The sequence below is a fragment of the Rousettus aegyptiacus genome, unplaced genomic scaffold (assembly GCF_014176215.1).
Source record: "Rousettus aegyptiacus isolate mRouAeg1 unplaced genomic scaffold, mRouAeg1.p scaffold_m13_p_8, whole genome shotgun sequence".
In the NCBI taxonomy this organism is placed as follows: Eukaryota; Metazoa; Chordata; class Mammalia; order Chiroptera; family Pteropodidae; genus Rousettus; species Rousettus aegyptiacus.
The window spans coordinates 32,166,800-32,184,227 of NW_023416311.1; the positions used below are offsets into that span (position 1 = coordinate 32,166,800).

General features: G+C 37.3%; 1 protein-coding gene across 1 annotated transcript in view; it reads right to left on the reverse strand.

Moving 5' to 3' along the window:
- The window catches only part of MEGF10 (multiple EGF like domains 10), a 150,182-nt gene that overhangs the window by 100,902 nt on the left and 31,852 nt on the right, over positions 1-17,428 (reverse strand). The window contains exons 2-4 of the mRNA XM_016121940.2: positions 11,746-11,879; positions 4,907-5,008; positions 3,488-3,588 (exon numbers count right to left, since the gene is read on the reverse strand). Coding sequence (XP_015977426.1) covers positions 3,488-3,588; positions 4,907-5,008; positions 11,746-11,861 — 319 coding nt within the window. The 5' untranslated portion in view covers positions 11,862-11,879. The remainder of the gene's footprint in view (positions 1-3,487; positions 3,589-4,906; positions 5,009-11,745; positions 11,880-17,428) is intronic.

Genomic DNA, 17,428 nt, shown 5'->3' on the forward strand with positions numbered 1-17,428 from the left:
TTTCAGGGTATAGAAAAATATTGAGTCGTTATATTCTACTCCTGAAACTAATAAAATTGTATATGTCAATTATATCTCAATTTTTATGCATACACATAAACACACATACACATTTATACACACATACTACACACATATAGACACATACATGTGTACAGACACACACATTAAAACCATTCCATTCCTCTGGGCATTTCTTCACTAATAGTTTAATTTCTCCAAATCAAAAGTAATGAAACACAAGATTAGGCAAGAATAGCAACACTGAAGGATGAGTAAACTTAAAAGTTTAATTAATTTTATGAACAGATTAAAATCTCATCGAGGAATGATAGAGTTCTTCATGCCTAGTAATGTTTTCCTCATGGAAAATTTTCTAACCCATTCTTTTTTTTCTGACCAGGTTCTTAGGAAAGGCTTCTAACAGTGCTATCCCCTACAGTCTCCTTTATAGTTCTTCCTGCCTGATAACAAGCATTTGCCTTGTTATTCAAAGTGTGCTATGTGGACCAGCAGTGCTACACAGCCTGAGGGTTCAGTAATCTTGGGAAGGATGAAGCCGGGTGGGGATTGGGGGTGGGCAGGGATGAGAGGATGGGACTTGCCCTCCAGAAGGAGCTACTCCCACTACCTAGAAGAAACTTTTTCAAATATAGGTATTTGTATGAAACCATCCTTTGTTTGCCTTCTAGGTAAAGTGACTACCAAAAATTAAAGTAAAATTACAACCCATTCCCGTGTTTCAATTCCTTTTGGTAATTAGAAACAGTTAAAAATGGTGACTGTGCTATGTGCCTGGCAGCAAAGCCTAGTTGAAAAAGATTATGAAAGCAGAACCAAGAATTGTGAGTTCTCTCTTCCTTCTCTACCCACAGGGGTGCCTCTCCAGTGCCAGCTGTTGAGTACAGATTTCTCAGAGGCAACCCCATTAAGAAGGAGATAAGGGAAGACTGACTGTCCTCTGGGTTAAGCTGTGAAATCAAGACATCAGAGTGGAGAAATGCAAAATACCCTTAAAGAGACCCGAATAGCATCCAGGCCTCTGAGATTAGACAGTATGCTGATTAAGGATATTAACATATCTAAAGGAAAAATGTTTCAGTCTGGGAGGGGTGAGGGGGAGAAGGCATTCAATCGGCCAAGAAGTCTTAGAAAAAGGAGAATTTCAGAGGCATATGCCAGAGGTGTGCATTTAAGTGGGAAGTAGGACATCTTGCAACCTGTTTAGTTTGAGAAAAAGGAAAGGTTATTTTTACCATTATCATTTTTAGGTATGACAGTGCTAGTGGAATTGTCCAGCTTTCTGAGACAGGCTGCACTACTGAGTAAAATGACAGAGGTGTTGCTGGGCTGTGGAAGGCTGGGACCACGAAGCACTGAAACTCTCTTTAACGGACCTTGCTTGGATCCTTGCTCCCCATACCAGCTGGCCAGTAAAATCTAGCTTTCCATGTGCCAGGCCTTCAGGGAGAGAAGCATGACCAGAAGACAGCCCAAGCACCCCTCTAGGCTCTATGTAACTTAATGAATCAGCATCATGGCTTTACAGACAGTTCCTCTGACCTGGACTAGTTGAAACGAATCCTGGGAGATAGAACTACTCTATTCCAGTATGCTGACAATCGTGCATGTAAGTTTGAACACTGGCAAGTGCACCAAGATAATGTAGCCCTGAAAGCTCTAGGAAATGGCCAGCCCTGCCAGGCAGGCCTCCCCACTGTACACTTTGTGTATACTCAGTGCTTTCCTTTGAAAATGTCCCATCAGCCTGGGCCACAGAAATCGGGTTGTGATTATTCTCTTAAGACGTTTGATTATAAAAATGTGATTTTTCTTATTCAGTATCATTATCAAAGACATGCAAATTAAGAAAAAATTAGCAAAGAAAAAATTGGCACAAGATATAAACAAAAAAGCATTCTCATATACTGCTGGTGGGAGTATACCTCTAACTCAGCAATATTAGTAGTAGGAATTCATCCTTACCTATTAAATAAGAATAGGAACAAAGATTTAACCACAATAATGTCTTCTAGAGCAGTCAGTTCATAATAGGTAAAACTTGGAAATTACATAAATATTCGACAGTTGAAATTGGTTAAATAAATATCTATAATGCAATAACATCGACATTTGCAAATGTGTTACAAAAATACATTTACTGACCAGGAAAGACATTCACAGTGTATTTTTATTTTCTTCTTTTTGTTTAGTTACATTTTCTAATTTTTCCAATAACCATTATTTATCATAGATAGCCCTGGTTCTGAATCAAAGCTGAGGACTCACCCCTGTCTACACAAACAATAGAATCCAGGGGTTGGAAAGACACATACTTTTCCATGCCTTGTGTGTGTGTGTGTGTGTGTGTGTGTGTGTGTGTGTGTGTGCGCGCGCGCGCGTGCGTGTTACATGCCATTGAGTTGGCTCTGACTCCAGGTGATCCTGTGAATGACTGATGTCCATGTCCTGTTCTCAACAGCCCTGCTCAGCTCCTGGAGGCTCACGCCTAATGGCTTCTTATATGGAGTCAATCCGTCTCATATTTGGTTTTCCTCTTTCCCTGCTGCCTTCCCTCTTGAAGGAGCCTCACAGAGGTATCAATGGCTTACCCAAGGTCACCCAGCTGAGCCCTGGTGGAGTCAGTGCTATCACCTGGCTCTGCAGATTCTTAAGCCCAGGTGTATCCAGTCATCCCTAATGTCTTCAAGTGAGAGCTCAGAACCATGTCTCTCTCTACACCTCACAATATCAATGGCTCAGCTCACAAAACAAATGTGCTCCTCTAGCTGTGTGCTGAGCCAAAAGTTTTGAATAAAATAGTGAAATACTATATACAATGGTAAAAAACTTCATTTGTAAACTGCATCTCACATGATAATCTAGGATTTTCTTAAATGTATCATTAAAATATCAAAATTCTCTCATGATATCTCCAAATGAATTGGTAAGATGGGGTGGGGAGGAGAAAGAGAAAATGACAATTAAAAAAGGTCTACTTTGTGACCCAGACTTACAGTCATTTCTTACTGTGAAAGCTCCTCCATCCTTAATAAGCCTCATCATTGTATGCACTGGCAAAGAATACATTGATCTCTCACAAGTGGATTCAGTACTCTGGTCGGATGCTGTGAGAATGTTACATCTCTGTTCTTTACTGTGACCTATAATTCTAATGACTCGCTGACCAATTTCCAAAGAGACATTTATGGAAGAAGTGTAATTAACATTGCTACATCCGGCCATGATTCATCTTTCAATAACATCTGTTTTCTCCTCAAGTGACATTCACTTGGAGGTTTTTGATAGGACAGAGGGACAAAGTTAAAGCTTTCCTCCGAACACGGACCAAGAAAGCAGCAAAGAGAGAAAGCAATTGATCTAAGCTGCCCCATCTCCACAGGCCTCCATTGCGGCTGCCATTAATAGAGTCAAACCAGCACTGGGAAAAATAAGTGAACCTCAAAGGGATGAAGGTCTTACTTACGGACACACATTTCCCTGCTTTCATAAAATCCGGGACAACACTGGGATTTTCGCCTATACATAGTTTTTTCCCCATGTCGATAGGCTGTCCGATAACTGACTCTATACAGAGGGAAAAAAACACATTGTTACTTCTTTTAACCTGCAATTTGATTTAAAATAAAGAATTTATAGTTTAATACAAAAGAACAATTAAATATAAGTATGAAAAGCAAAGTACTCTAAAATAATTAAGAAGAAACATGGAATAAATGTCCTGACCAATATTATGTTCTTATTGATTTGCTAAGAATATATTAAGGTTGCCCATTTAAGCCAACTTATACTTTATTTCAAGGGATCAGAAGTTTCATGATTTCTGTATTTCACTTATCTTGTGATATCTTGAAAAGTATTGAGTAATTTCAGATATAAATCTTATCTAATCATCATTCACTTACATATGTTTTAACAGAAGAATCCATGGAATTCCTTTAAAAGTCTATGACAATGCAATTTAATCTCTCTATTAAAAAGAAGGCTTATAGACAAAAGACCTTACATTTAACTAAAGCTTCATTCATTCATTGATTCGTTTATATAACGCATGTTTATTGAGCACTTACTATATTCCAGGCACTGTTCTGTGCACTGGAGAAACAGATCACAGCAAGGAAAAAAATATAAAGCCTCACTCTCAAGAGCGAGAGAAAAGAGACCTGTAGCATTTAAGATGCACATTAAACAAATAAATATACAGTGACTGGTGATGATTAAATGGTGTGAAGAAAAATAAAGCCCGACTAAGGGAATAGAGTGTAAGAGGAAGGGAATGCAAGTTTAGACAAAGTGGTCAAGGAAAGCTTGTCTGAAGAAATGACATTGAGTATAACATAATTTAGTGCAGCATAAATCAGCAGGTGTCACACTGGACTCATTACTTATACTGCCATAGTATTTTACAAATGAAATTAAGATATCATCATTCCCTTCCATTTTAACATTAACATTTAATACATTGTTTTGTTTTCTGTTTTCACATTTATAGGAAAAAACGTGTCACTTATTTTACTTAAGCTGAGGTCAAATTTAAGTTTGCCTACATTGAGTCAGGTGCACAAGTGGAAACATGCTGAGATGTGAGTCTCCTGATATTTGGTGATATCTATATTTAACAGTGTCTCCCTAATTATTCACAGCATAAAAGTTGGATGAGTTCTTGCTAACCAAGTAATGAGGACCAGTAGACATTTTCTCTGGAAGCTCCTTAAGGGCGCGGACAACCTTTTTGCTTTTCAGTATCTCCAGTAATTTGGAACAATAGCAAGCACTCAGTAACTATTCACCAGATGAATGGATGCACCTGCTCAAGCACTTAATGTTTGTTAACAAACTCCTTCCAAGTCTGCCAAACTCATGAATATATCTGAGCTTTTATTACCTGTGCCGTGTGCATTTAAACCAGTTCAGAATGTCAGTGCAGCTAGTGTAGTAAATTTGATCAAAGGGATGTGGATATGACTCTTGCACGGTTACTGAGTAGCTGAAAAGAAGAGGAAAGATAAGGAATCAGTGTTTCTTTTTCACACATTAATGATATACTATGTACAAAAAAAAAAAAAATCGTAGCTTAAATTATCTTCATTTGCAACTCCGCACCGACTTCACAGAGAATCTCCATGTTTTTATAGGTGTTTATTTGAAACAGAACCCCAAAAAGACCAATATTAATAATATATTTAAAATGCAAGAGTTCATGTTGTAAATTTCAAAAAAAAAAAAAAATCTTTTTTACTATCTACCACAAACTCAATATTCCTAAATTTAAAAATATATCACCATATATTTTTCTGTATTTAATTACATACCCTCACCCCAGGGGTCTAGGAATAACTAAAATTTTTTAATCTAAGTTTGCAGACAAACAATAAGGTAATCAGCAAAGAAATTATTTGATATTTATAATTTGAGTACATTTTGCTACTGATTCTGGAAAATCAGAAATAGCATGTTTATCGAGTTGAAATTTGAACTAATTCGCTTTTGTGTGCTTGCTCTACCTCTCAGGCAATGGAAGACCATATACAAACTCTGAATAAAAACTACAAAGAAATCTTTAAAATTGTTTCTAAACATATGGCTGAGACAATTAGCCTGAAATAATCATACCGAACCTGCTGCTACTTAAACAGCTTGTTTTTCAATAAATTTTCACTAACAGCTTCTTATTAAAGGAAAAGCATGCATTCCTATGCGCCTAAGAATGTGGATGAAAAACATTCATGAAATGTAAAAAACATTCAATGTTTAATCTAATACTTCTTCATTCTAAAGCAGTCTATTACATGTTCAAGAGCTTTGAGTTCCTGCCAACAGGAAAATCTGGAGAATCCTCTTTTCCAGTTTACTTTCTTTTTTTTCTAACACTCTTAAAGATTTCCACTAAAATCTTTGATTCACACTAACAAAGTGGGCTACAATCACAGACTCACTTGCTGCAAAATCAATAGCCCAAGTTCATTAAAAGAAACTATCAACTAAAAAAGGTATGGAAAAATTAGGGTTGAAATTGCAGCCTGAAGAAACCAGGTTAGATATAAGGCAGAACCTTCTCATCTGAAAACCTGTTTGGTACCAGCCTCACAAACAGTGGCTTTCTTTCCAGACCTAGTCCATTTGTCACTATGTACTCAGGCTTCAAGAGGCATCCTCGAAATAATCACACTAGTCACACTTTTGCGTTCATTCTTTGGGACACTGCAACCAGATTTCTAGGTAAATTTAGGAATCCTCCACGAATCTTCAGAAGATTCAATAGGCCCTACTGAAAAATATCACTAGATTAGGAGAAGTCAGGGTTATAATCCTGATCTGACACTGAGAAACAGCGTGACCTTTAACAGATAACCTCATTTCCCAGGGTTTTGATTATTACATCTTAAAATTAGGTCAGAATTTCTAACATACACTTTAGATGACTATTTCCTTCTACTCCAATTTCCTTACACCTGCTGCTACCTGCAAGAAGTTCAGATGAGCGTAGAGTATGCAGTTGCCTACATCTGAAATATAACTCCTTTGGGGTAAAGCAAGAGGCCTCCATTAAAATATTAATGTTCTTGGAATGAAATATCACATTAAGCTATTAATATCTTCTTCAGACCCCTTGCAGTGTCCTGCGATTCAGGTTGATACAAATTCTAAGGCTTCCTCACCAGCTTTTTTCCTTTCCTACTCAGCTGCTTATAAATAACTGAATCTTGAAGTCTGTAGCATTATTTCTCATTCCATTTCAAGTGAAGAGCAAAGTGAATGAACATCTGTGTATGAAACAGCTTATATAGGTGCAGTCCTACATTACCCATGAGCAGAATAGAGCAAATTTCTCTTTTTAAAATTTATTTTTATTTTTCAATTACATGGATAGTAAATATCATATTAGTTTCAGGTGTACAACATAGTGAGTAGACATTTATATAACTTACAAAGTGACACCCCCCGCCACAAGTTCAGTACCCACCTGGCACCATATATTGTCATTGAAATGTTATCGACAATATTCTCTGCTGTACTTTACACCCCCGTGACTATTTTGTAACTACCAACTTGTACCTCTTAATCCCTTCACATTTTTCACCCAGTCCCCTAACCCCCTCCCATTTGACGACCATCAGTTTGTTCTCTTTATGTATAAATCTGTTTCTGTTTGTTTATCCTGTTTTTTATTTTAGATTCCACATATACGTGAGATTATACAGTATTCATTTTTCTCTGTCTGACTTAATTCACATAGCATAATACCCTTGAGGTCCAATCATGTCATTACAAATAGTAAGATTTCATTCTTTTTTATGGCCGAGTAATATTCCATCGTATATATGTACCATATCTTCTCTATTCAATCATCTAAACTAGAGCAACTTTCCTCATGTGTTAAAGGAGTGAAAAAGAAACCACTCCAAATTAATGCTATGGGGGGGGGGAAATGCCTTCCACTGAGTTCTTTGGTACTAATTTAGCATAATTAAACCTGTTTGCTGGAACTAAACCTGATGCAGTATTTCCATAAAGCTTCAAAGGCCATGTTATGTCATTAACCTTAGAGCAAAAGTGATCATCAACAAACAGATCCTGGCCAAACACATCCCATCTGATGTGGATGGGGGAAATGACTCCACGACAAACACGAAAAATGTTTTCACTAATTTCTAGCAGGCTAGAAGATTGCCTAAATAAGAGGAAATGTTAAAATACAGGAATTTCCTCTCTTTGCCTCTTGCTGCTCATTAATTGCATACATTTGTAGGATGCTTCTCTGGTTCTAAGAAATGAAGTCCTTTTCTATAAAAGGGTAATCAAACCATTTAGGATTCCTATTCAACAAATATTTCTTGAACTACTATGCAACTCATGCTCTCAAAGAGCTCTCAAGAAAGGCCAGCATTTAAATACCTAAAATAATGCGATATGGCTTTCAGAGAGTAATACATACAGTCTGGGAAAAACAAGAGTTCAATATGTTTTGAGCATTTCTCTTCAATCATGAATCTTTGCAATAAAATTATTCAGAGGCTCAAACTCAATTCAGAACTGATTGACTATAAATTACTTTTCCCATTGGTCAAAAATTGAACCTGCTACTTAAATTTAAAGGAGAAGGGTTGTCACTTTTTTAGGGCCCACTTTCTGGAAGCTGTGTCCTCGATAACTGGCCTGCGCCTCTGGTCTTTATCACTGCTTCTTCGGCCAGTGCCTGGGCTGCTGTATGAACTTAACTAGCACCTTGGCTAATCGTCCACACCTTCGTGTTCATCGGTGGCTGCTCTCAAAGTTGCAGAGTGGGAAGAAACCTTCTTCATTGTCTAGTCCAATCCTGTTGTCATTACAAATGAGCAGCATTGCGCTTCCAGTGCTAGTGGTCAGTCCAGAGACAACCCTCTCATCACCACCCCGAACACCATCTGTCCCTCTGTCTCCTCTCAGATGTCACGAGAGCTTCTAAAACAGACCAACTAGCAAACTGTGGTGTAAAAGGAATCTAATCTCAATTCTGCATTATTTTAAGTATCGAGGTGCAAAACCCTTTATCTTCTGCTTGTTTGTTTAATCTTCTCAGACACACTGAAAACATATCATCACCATGATTTTAACCTATTAAGTATTATCTGGGGAGAAACCCCAGCAAGATTTAATTTAAGGTCAAAGAACAGAGGGAAAAAAAAGCCATCATCACTTGGACACATTCCAAAGTGGTTAATTACATTTTATCTGCTTAAATTATCTTGTTATTTTAATCAGGTATGGTAATAATCATCATTTCATATCTCTGCTTGCTTCAGGGCTGCTGCTTTAATTACTACCAGTTCTGTGTTCCATCCCCAAGGGTTGGTTGAGCAAAGAATGGCTTCTCCTTATTTGTGCCTTCTTGAGAAGAAACCCCACTAGATGGAAGAACTTCAACTAACAGAACAGAGAAAGGGAATGAGGAGAAGGAACAGATGATTCATGAAATTATTCATTTTCCAAAAGGATGCTATACAAAATTCCTTTAGTAACAAGCACCGTTGTGTGTTTTTAATGATTTAATTTTCCTCAATTTCATTTTTTGCATAACTTTTGAGAGTCAGCATTGCTGCATTAAAATGAGCCCCACTTTTGTTTGAAAATAAATCATTCAGTAGGGCTGCAGCAAAGCCTGAAACTCTTCATTTCCAACAAGCTCCCAGGTGGTGATGCTCATGCCACAGCTTCACAGACCACACTCTGGAAGGCAGAGCTCCAGGTGATTCCATGGCTCAGGCTCTTTGAGTAAAGGTAGGTTTTAGCATAAGGAACGTCTACAATGAATCTTGTTAAACCTTACCACCAAAGAATTTTGTCCCTGAAGCTAATTAACCCTCTCCCCATTTCAATTCAAGCCCATTTCAGTTTTCGAAAATACAAAAGACCCCGTCACCTGCACCTTGTTTCAATTCATGCTCCTTTTTCCATTCTTGTCAAAATAATTTCACTTTCTTTTACCTTTCCTCAAAGAATCATTATCTAGCCTTATAACAGGAAATTTATCAATAAGAAGATTGTAGCTGTCAATCCTTCTTTCTAGCAGTTCATAGAAAAAAATATAATCAGAAAAAATTCTCTTCATTTCCTTATTTTTTCATGCTCAATTTCCCTCCCATTTGTATTTTAGATGTTACTCTAATTACTTGTACAACAGTGGAATTATATTACGTTTAAAAATGAATATGCCCTTTGTCTCTTTCTCCCCACTCCTCAACCCCCAAATGATGTCCATATTCACCATTTTATTTCCTATCAGAAGGTAAAAGCTCATTCAACAATTATTTATTGAGCACATGTCATATGTAAGGCAATGTTTTAGACATAAGGAATTATTGATGATGAACAAACCTGCATTTAAGTGTTGGCAAGTTCGATCAAATATTGAGCAAGGAATCAAGACAATCTGAGTGGGTGCTGGATTACTGGAGGTCTTGGATTCTTTTCTCTTTATAGCTTTTCCCTCAGAGAGTTCATCTATTCACATCTCAACACGTGCCCAGATCCACATTCCCCAAACACTTCCATGCCCGTGTTTCAAAATGATCTTGTGAGTACAACAGAGTAAACCACACCAACCTCTTTTCTTTCAGATCAACTCTCTTCCTTTCATTTTTCTATATGTGCAATGACACTTCCACTCTTTCACATAGCAGGTTTTAAATCTCAGAGTTTTCTGTCTCCTTTACGTCCTATAGTCAATGCCTTACCAAGATCTGTTGATTTTTATTTTGTAGTATCTTACAAATTCGTTTTTCCTCACATTCCAAAGCTATCATCCTCCAAGATATTCAACCACCAGTGGACTTTCCCTTTTCTAAATTTGATATGTACCCATTTGTGTATTAATTGATTCATTTCGATTACTTTAATAATAAATACTACATATTTTGTTGGTGAAATGTTTTATGAAAGGTGCTGTGGAGATTATAAAGATAATTAATAGGAGAGCCACCCTCTTAAATTCTGTGTAATATAGTTAATACCATAAATATATAGAACTTCATCACATATACATATTTCCTCCACAGCTTAAAGTTTCATAGTGATATATAACTCCATCGATCTATCAGGAGAACATATTTTTGTCACCCTGATTGTTAAACTGCCAATGGAGATGGGAACAAGCCCCCACCAAAAAATAATGCTGTGAGTGAGGAACCTAGAATAATAAGAGCTGCTGTGCTTGAAAGGCTCTGAGCTTTGTGCATCCTACCAGTGGGTGACTACAGTGATTAGAATGTGTGCTCTGTGGGGTGCTAATCATGGTGCTTAAGGTGACAGGAAAAAGAAACCAAAAGTTTAATGTTATTGCACTTAAGCTATTAAAGATAAATATTATTCTCTAGTACTTGACACCTTGTATTTGTTTGAAAACCTTGCATTTGCAACGTTATTTTTGGAGAAAGATACTTTCTTAGGAATGCAAATTGCACATTATTACCAGATGGCTTGTGCTCTTTTTGTGTTCCAAAGGGACTGTAAGATCCCCGAGAATGGCCTAGTGTTTTGTTCTTCCTCTGAATTTCCCACTGAAAATTGCCCAGATCTGGAAACTACATCCTCTGCTCTCACGTAATCTTTTCAATCTTGCCCTCCTCCAATACTCCACTGACTCTAGTCTTGTTGGGCACAGCCTTTAGAGGTCTGCATGGCGCTAGTTCTAAGCTCCCTTCCATTCCTAGAAGCCCTCCCAGTCCCTGCCACCCGCTCATCTTATTTAGTTCTTTAAGAACATCTCAGGTGACGCTACCTCCATGCACCTTTGCCACTTCCTCCAGATATCATGTCTCCCTTTTCATCCCATACATTTTTTGTGCCATACATTTCAACACTTAAGCACATTCTTACATACTGTCTTCTGCTGCTCACTCATTGGTTCCCATGCAGAAGTCCAACTGCCCTGAATTATTGCAGCTAGAATCAGAGCAGGGACAAGACCTTTGGCAGCTCATTCTAATTAAGTTATTAATGTTTTCCCTAAAATCTTATAATTGCCTTTGTGTAAAAAATCAATATATCAAGTTTTTATCACATAATATACATTCTATAAGGCCAAGGTGAATGCTATCCAATTTATTAGCTTTGGCTAATGATTTCTACATAAAAGTAATTTCACAATGTCCTCTCAAGTTCTAATATTATATATCAGACTGATAATAACGGTATATAAAGGAAGTTATCAGAAATTATTCTTCAGATTATTTTCCAAACTATTACCTTTCCCAGTGACTGCACACATTAGGGTCTTCAAGGTTCAGAGGTGATGCTGTGCTGATCCAGTGGCATAACAACAAACAGATAAAGCCCAGGCATGAGTTCAAAGAAATAATCATCTTTCCCTGAAAAACAACCTACGAGAAAAAAACAACAACAACAATCTAAATTAGAGATGCATTAAAATGACCCAAACTGAATTCCTTTCAGTACAGCAACCATTCGGTACCAGTTGTCACTAGGGCTAAAACATGCATAACAAGCCATGTATTCAAATAGACGGGTCACCAGATTTCATGGTCCAGGAGAGAGAGGTATTTCTTATGTTGTGCAGGGTGGCTACCGTTTTGTAAATTACTAAAATGTGGAAATCATCATTAATTGCCACCACAACAAAAGCCCTTCTCATCCATGCCAGCTGACATTAAAGGAATTTACCCGAGCAACTCAGAGCAACACAGGCTACCAGATTCTCTCACCAGGCATAGTTCCCTTCTGGAAGAAGAGGGCTCACAGAGGAATCTGGCCTCATTCGTCCCAGAGGATAAATGATGAAACAGAAGCCCCATTGACTCAAGAGAGAGGCACCTCAGGCTCAAACTGAGATTCATTCAATAAATCATTGAATGTGCACTGAATGGCTACTCTATCCTAGGCACTGTGTAAAATGACATAAAGTACAGATATAATTCCTGTCTCTGCCCATTAAGATGTTTATAATTTAATAATCATAACATACATTTCTCATATTTAGTGCTTCAGTTCCCCTATCTGCTGAATAGAAACAAAACCAATTATCTTACAGAGGTTTCTACACAGGTGTATAGGAAAAAGTGTAAAGCTGTTTGGAGGTCAGTATTAGAGCAAATGAACTGTGTATTATTGAGAGGCAGAGAGATCATAACAGAAAGGCAAATAGCAACATATTTGCAAAACTGGCCAGCAAAAGAGAGAGAAGAAGGAGGAGAATGTTCAAGGGAGAGGGAACTGGAGGTGAGGAAGGGTGAGGCACATTTAGGGAGCTCAGAATAATTCAGGTGGAGAAAGAGAGGGAGTGGGAAGGACAACACAGCAGGTTTTATAAGCCATTGCAAAGTATGTGAACTTCATCCAAGGATAAGGAAGAGCTAGTAAAGGGTACAGAGTGAAATCAGAAAGATCACTCTGGCTGTAGGGGAATGACCTGCAGGAGACTATTAGAGAGAGGTCAGGTACCCAGGGCTGCGGGTGAACTAAAAAAGCAACAATGGGGTTGCAGGGAACTGAGTGAATCTGGGACATTTTTAAAAAGCAGACGCAATAGGACTTGGTAACTAATGTAGGAGTAAAAGAGAGGAGGAACTTCCTGTTAGCCACTTGGGTGGATGGTGTGCCCTCCAATGAGATGGGAAGCACAGAAGCCCTCCTCCTCTAGGGTAATGAAGCTTTAGCTCAATTTTAGATATGTGAAGTTTGAAGTTCCTATGAGATAGGCAAATGAAGTCATTTGCCAGCATTTACTGAACACCTACTATGTGGCAGGTCAGCTCGAGTATATAAGAGTTGTAATGCATCTGGAAATCATATCTACCTCTTCACCTCCGCGAACTCAGCACTTAGTAAGAAGGAAAAGTCCGTTATACTGTATAAAATGATTTTATGTATTCATCATAAAAATGGACATGGATTAGAAATAGCTGATCCATTTACTAATTAAAAAGAAAAATGAGCATCAACTAATTATAATTAATTAATTAATTAAAAGTAACCTGCCTATTGGTAAACCAGTGATACTAGTGACACTAGCAACAATAGGCCAGATTATGAGACCAAAGCAGTTATTTTCTGGGTGAGACCTGGCATGTGGAGACATGATACTAATTTTCCACACCATGAGGTTACCAGTTGTTAGTATTTGGGAACCGAATTTATTGAATAATACAACCTGGGGTTTAAAAAGGTAGGTTTATCTTAAAACAAATACATAAACAATACTAATAAAAACCCAACCTTAGGAAACAGTTTATTCTGCAAATTCAAGAGGACAGATCAAACAAAGTATTAAATTCTTTACAATCAAGATTGTTTATAAGGACAAGTACATTAAGCATATATTATGTTATCTCTATCTAACCCTACAGAGGCTAAAACTAAAAAAATAGTTTGATATGGAATTTAAAATATCATTAATTTATAGAATAATTAAAAGATGGTGTGAGCCCCTACAAGAGATTGGGAAATTTTTAGAAGGGATTTTAATCATCACGAAATAATTCGAACATATAAAGCATAAAAGGGTAGCCAAAATACAGCTTATAAATTAATTCAAATTATTGCTGTTTCTCACAGGCTAACCATCATGAAGTTGTAAAATCTGAAGCTTACCATTATTTACTAAAGGAGCTATATTCCGCTTAACAGGAATGAATAAAAAGTGACGATGATGGTAAACAATAACAGCTAACATTTCCTGACTGATTACTGTGTCAGTCACAATGCTGAGGCCTTTTGTGTGTTTTATTTATTTAATCCTCACAGTAAGTAGGTATTTTTATTATCCTCATTTCACAGTTGAAGACGCATAATACACTGCTAGTATTTTCCTCATCCATCAAAATAAGAAAACCTTTAATATACTTGATTGTAACAAATAAGCATGACAAATATCTATCTCATTACTTTATCTATGTCAGGTTTCGGTGAAGTGTGAAACATGTATATTAACTTTCATTCTTTCCTCAAAGACAAAACGAGGGCTGGTCAGCAGTAATTTGCCATCTATTCACAAATACCTCAAATTGAAAAGTTTGTATCCGGAGTCACCATCTCAGACTCAAACCATTCATTTTCCAGTTAGAAATGTTTAGTCTGGAAAGTTAGAAATTGCTGCAAGCAAAGAATCAAACTACCAAGAAAAAGAATGAGTCTGTGTGTTCTCTTTTAATGTAAAAATTTTGACACCGATCTTTTGGTATCCTTTCTTGCTTTGTACTTGACGCATGGCCTTCTGAAGGCTTTAACTTCTGTAAGGGGATGGGTGATGAGGGGAGCAGAATTTGGTCACTTCCTCATTATGTTTGAAATGCAGCATACAGAAAAATCAAACTGCATTACAAAGTTGCTGGCTGTGTTCATAGAAGAGAAAATATCAGTACGTTTAAAAAATGTATATATTTTTCACTTGGCTTCTTATGTCCAAAGCATTTTCCAAATTAAAATTAGAAAATTAAATGAGTTCTAGAATAATCTACATTAAAGTATAAAATGTCAAAAAAAAATTGCTAGATCAAAATGCTGGGATTATGCACTCACATAAACTAGTAAAAACCAGTGAGAAAGTAATTCAAATATTATATATGTGATAGGGAGAGAAAACGATTCACAAATATGCCAATGAGCTGTAAAGAAATATAGAAAAGCAGCATTTCACTATATTCCATCTTGTTTGATAAAGGCACAGACAGTCAATCCAAATAAGTGGATAAGGCATGACATATAACCTTTCCCTATTTTATTTGTTTTCTTCTACAGATTCCGATGAGTAAATGTAGGCACCTTTTTCCCTTTATGTCAACCCTGCAGAAAATTCCATAGATTTTTCTTTCTCATTTCTCTCTTTTAAGTTGTGTGGCCTTGTCTTACACTATAATCTTCTACTTTGGAGTGCAAATGAAAACAAAATACAATCTTTAAAAAGTAACATTATTTCAATTGGAAAAAAAAGGTAACAGTGGGGATTTACTTCATTAAAATAGTCATTTTGAAAATATTCAGAACTCTAAATTAGGTGTTAAATTACTCCACCCACCCAGTCTTCGTCTTCAAATAACTTCCCTTATAGTTCCATTTAATAAAATTCAAAATGTAAAAAAATAGAGTCATTTACATGAACCCCCTAGTGCCAACCTTGATTACATTCCATATCATTCACTTAATTATTATGGAAAAATCAAAACAGAAAATCAGTTCAGCTGATTAGCATTGCTAAAGTGCTCCTGTTAGAGGAAACACAGCAGGCCTTAGAGTTAACTCTTGCCACCTCTTAGGAAGGCGGACTTTGTTCATGCTACCACAAAATCCTCAGTAAATAATCTGGTTGAATAAAACTACAATGCATGAGCCCTGGTTCTGATGACAGGGTGTAGTTTCTTTATCAGTGTGTTTGGAAGAAATAAATAATGGGGCGTTGACTTGCTAATTTATTTTTGCAACAATAGAGAGATAAATGACTCCAGATGATTCTTTCTGGTTCTAAAACCTCTTTCCTTCCTGGAATCATTAAGTGCACATATAAAAATAACTTGGGGTGCTCTCACCCAGTTTTTTCTCAAGCTCATTTCCCTAAAATCTGCCCACAATTCTCTAAGTGAAAATTAATTTCTTGATTAAGAATAGTCACATTTCCACAATTCCCACCCACCTCCCCACCTCACCCCCTCACCCCACCCCTCACCCCTGCTGTACCAAGTGCCACTTATTTCACTTAATCACTCACTCTATCATGTCATCTATTAAGGACATACTAGCTTTTCCCTCAACTACTCAGAAAGACTGCACAGGCAGGGCAGAAGGTAACATGTTGTGTTCTTCCTGGAGCTTTGAGTCTGTGAATAGAGTATTAAATAGCAGTATTAATAGAGTATTAAAGATGTCAAAAGAGTAATGTTTGCTGGGTGCCCTGGGAGCCACTTCAGATGAAGACTTCCCTAGAAATACTACTTTGCTGATAAAAAGAAATCCTTGAGGCACTGTCATGATTCCTATTTTCACCATCCGAAGCTAGTTATACAGTAGCATATTACTTTTCCCAAACACAACTATTCACTTGAAGCTGTCCAAGTGTTATACATACTTTGGGTCTGGAGCAGCCTCACGTCATTTTGCTAACATCAAATACCTCAATAAAGATATTCTTCTAAGTCATGGCAGTCACACAGCATTCCTTGGAAGCTTCTAAGAATATAAGTTAAATGAGAGTGGCTATTAACATTAACTTAAAAAATTCTCAAATCCTATTTTATAAATTTATAATGGTTTCATAAACAACCAAAAAGAATCCCTAAATATCAGGATGATGTTAATGTTTAATAACAGTTCTGGCATTCATTGGGCCCTTCATATCAAGCAAAAACCGGGCAAAGCCCCGAGGATGCTAGGCCCTGAGCTACTCTTAAGGAGCTTGCTGGACCACACCGAGATGACCACAAATGGACCATTTCAATACAACGTGATGCAGCCATGATTAAGATCAAAAGAGGAAGCATTAAGAACTTTTAGAGGAGATCTGATTACCCATTTGCCATTAACTTTGGAAGGTACTCTACAAAAGTGATCTCCAACATTTTTGGCACAAAGGATAGGTGCTCCTATGAAAATCTAATGCCTGATGATCTGAGGTGGAGCTGAGACGGGGATGCTAGCGCTGGGGAACAGCTGGAAATACAGAGGAAGCTTATCTCGCTTGCCCGCCGCTCACCTCCTGCTGTGTGGTCCGGTTCCTAGGGGCCTGGTTCCTAACAGGCCATGGACCAGTACCGGTCCCCAACCTGGAAGTTGAGGACCCCTACTACAACTTCCCTATGAATCCATTACCCACCACATATGGAAAAAAAAAAAATCCACAAACAATACTCACTAAGGATCTACAGTGTAAGCACTTGTGGGGACAATTGTGACTTACAAGGCATGGTCACTGCCCACAGTAGTT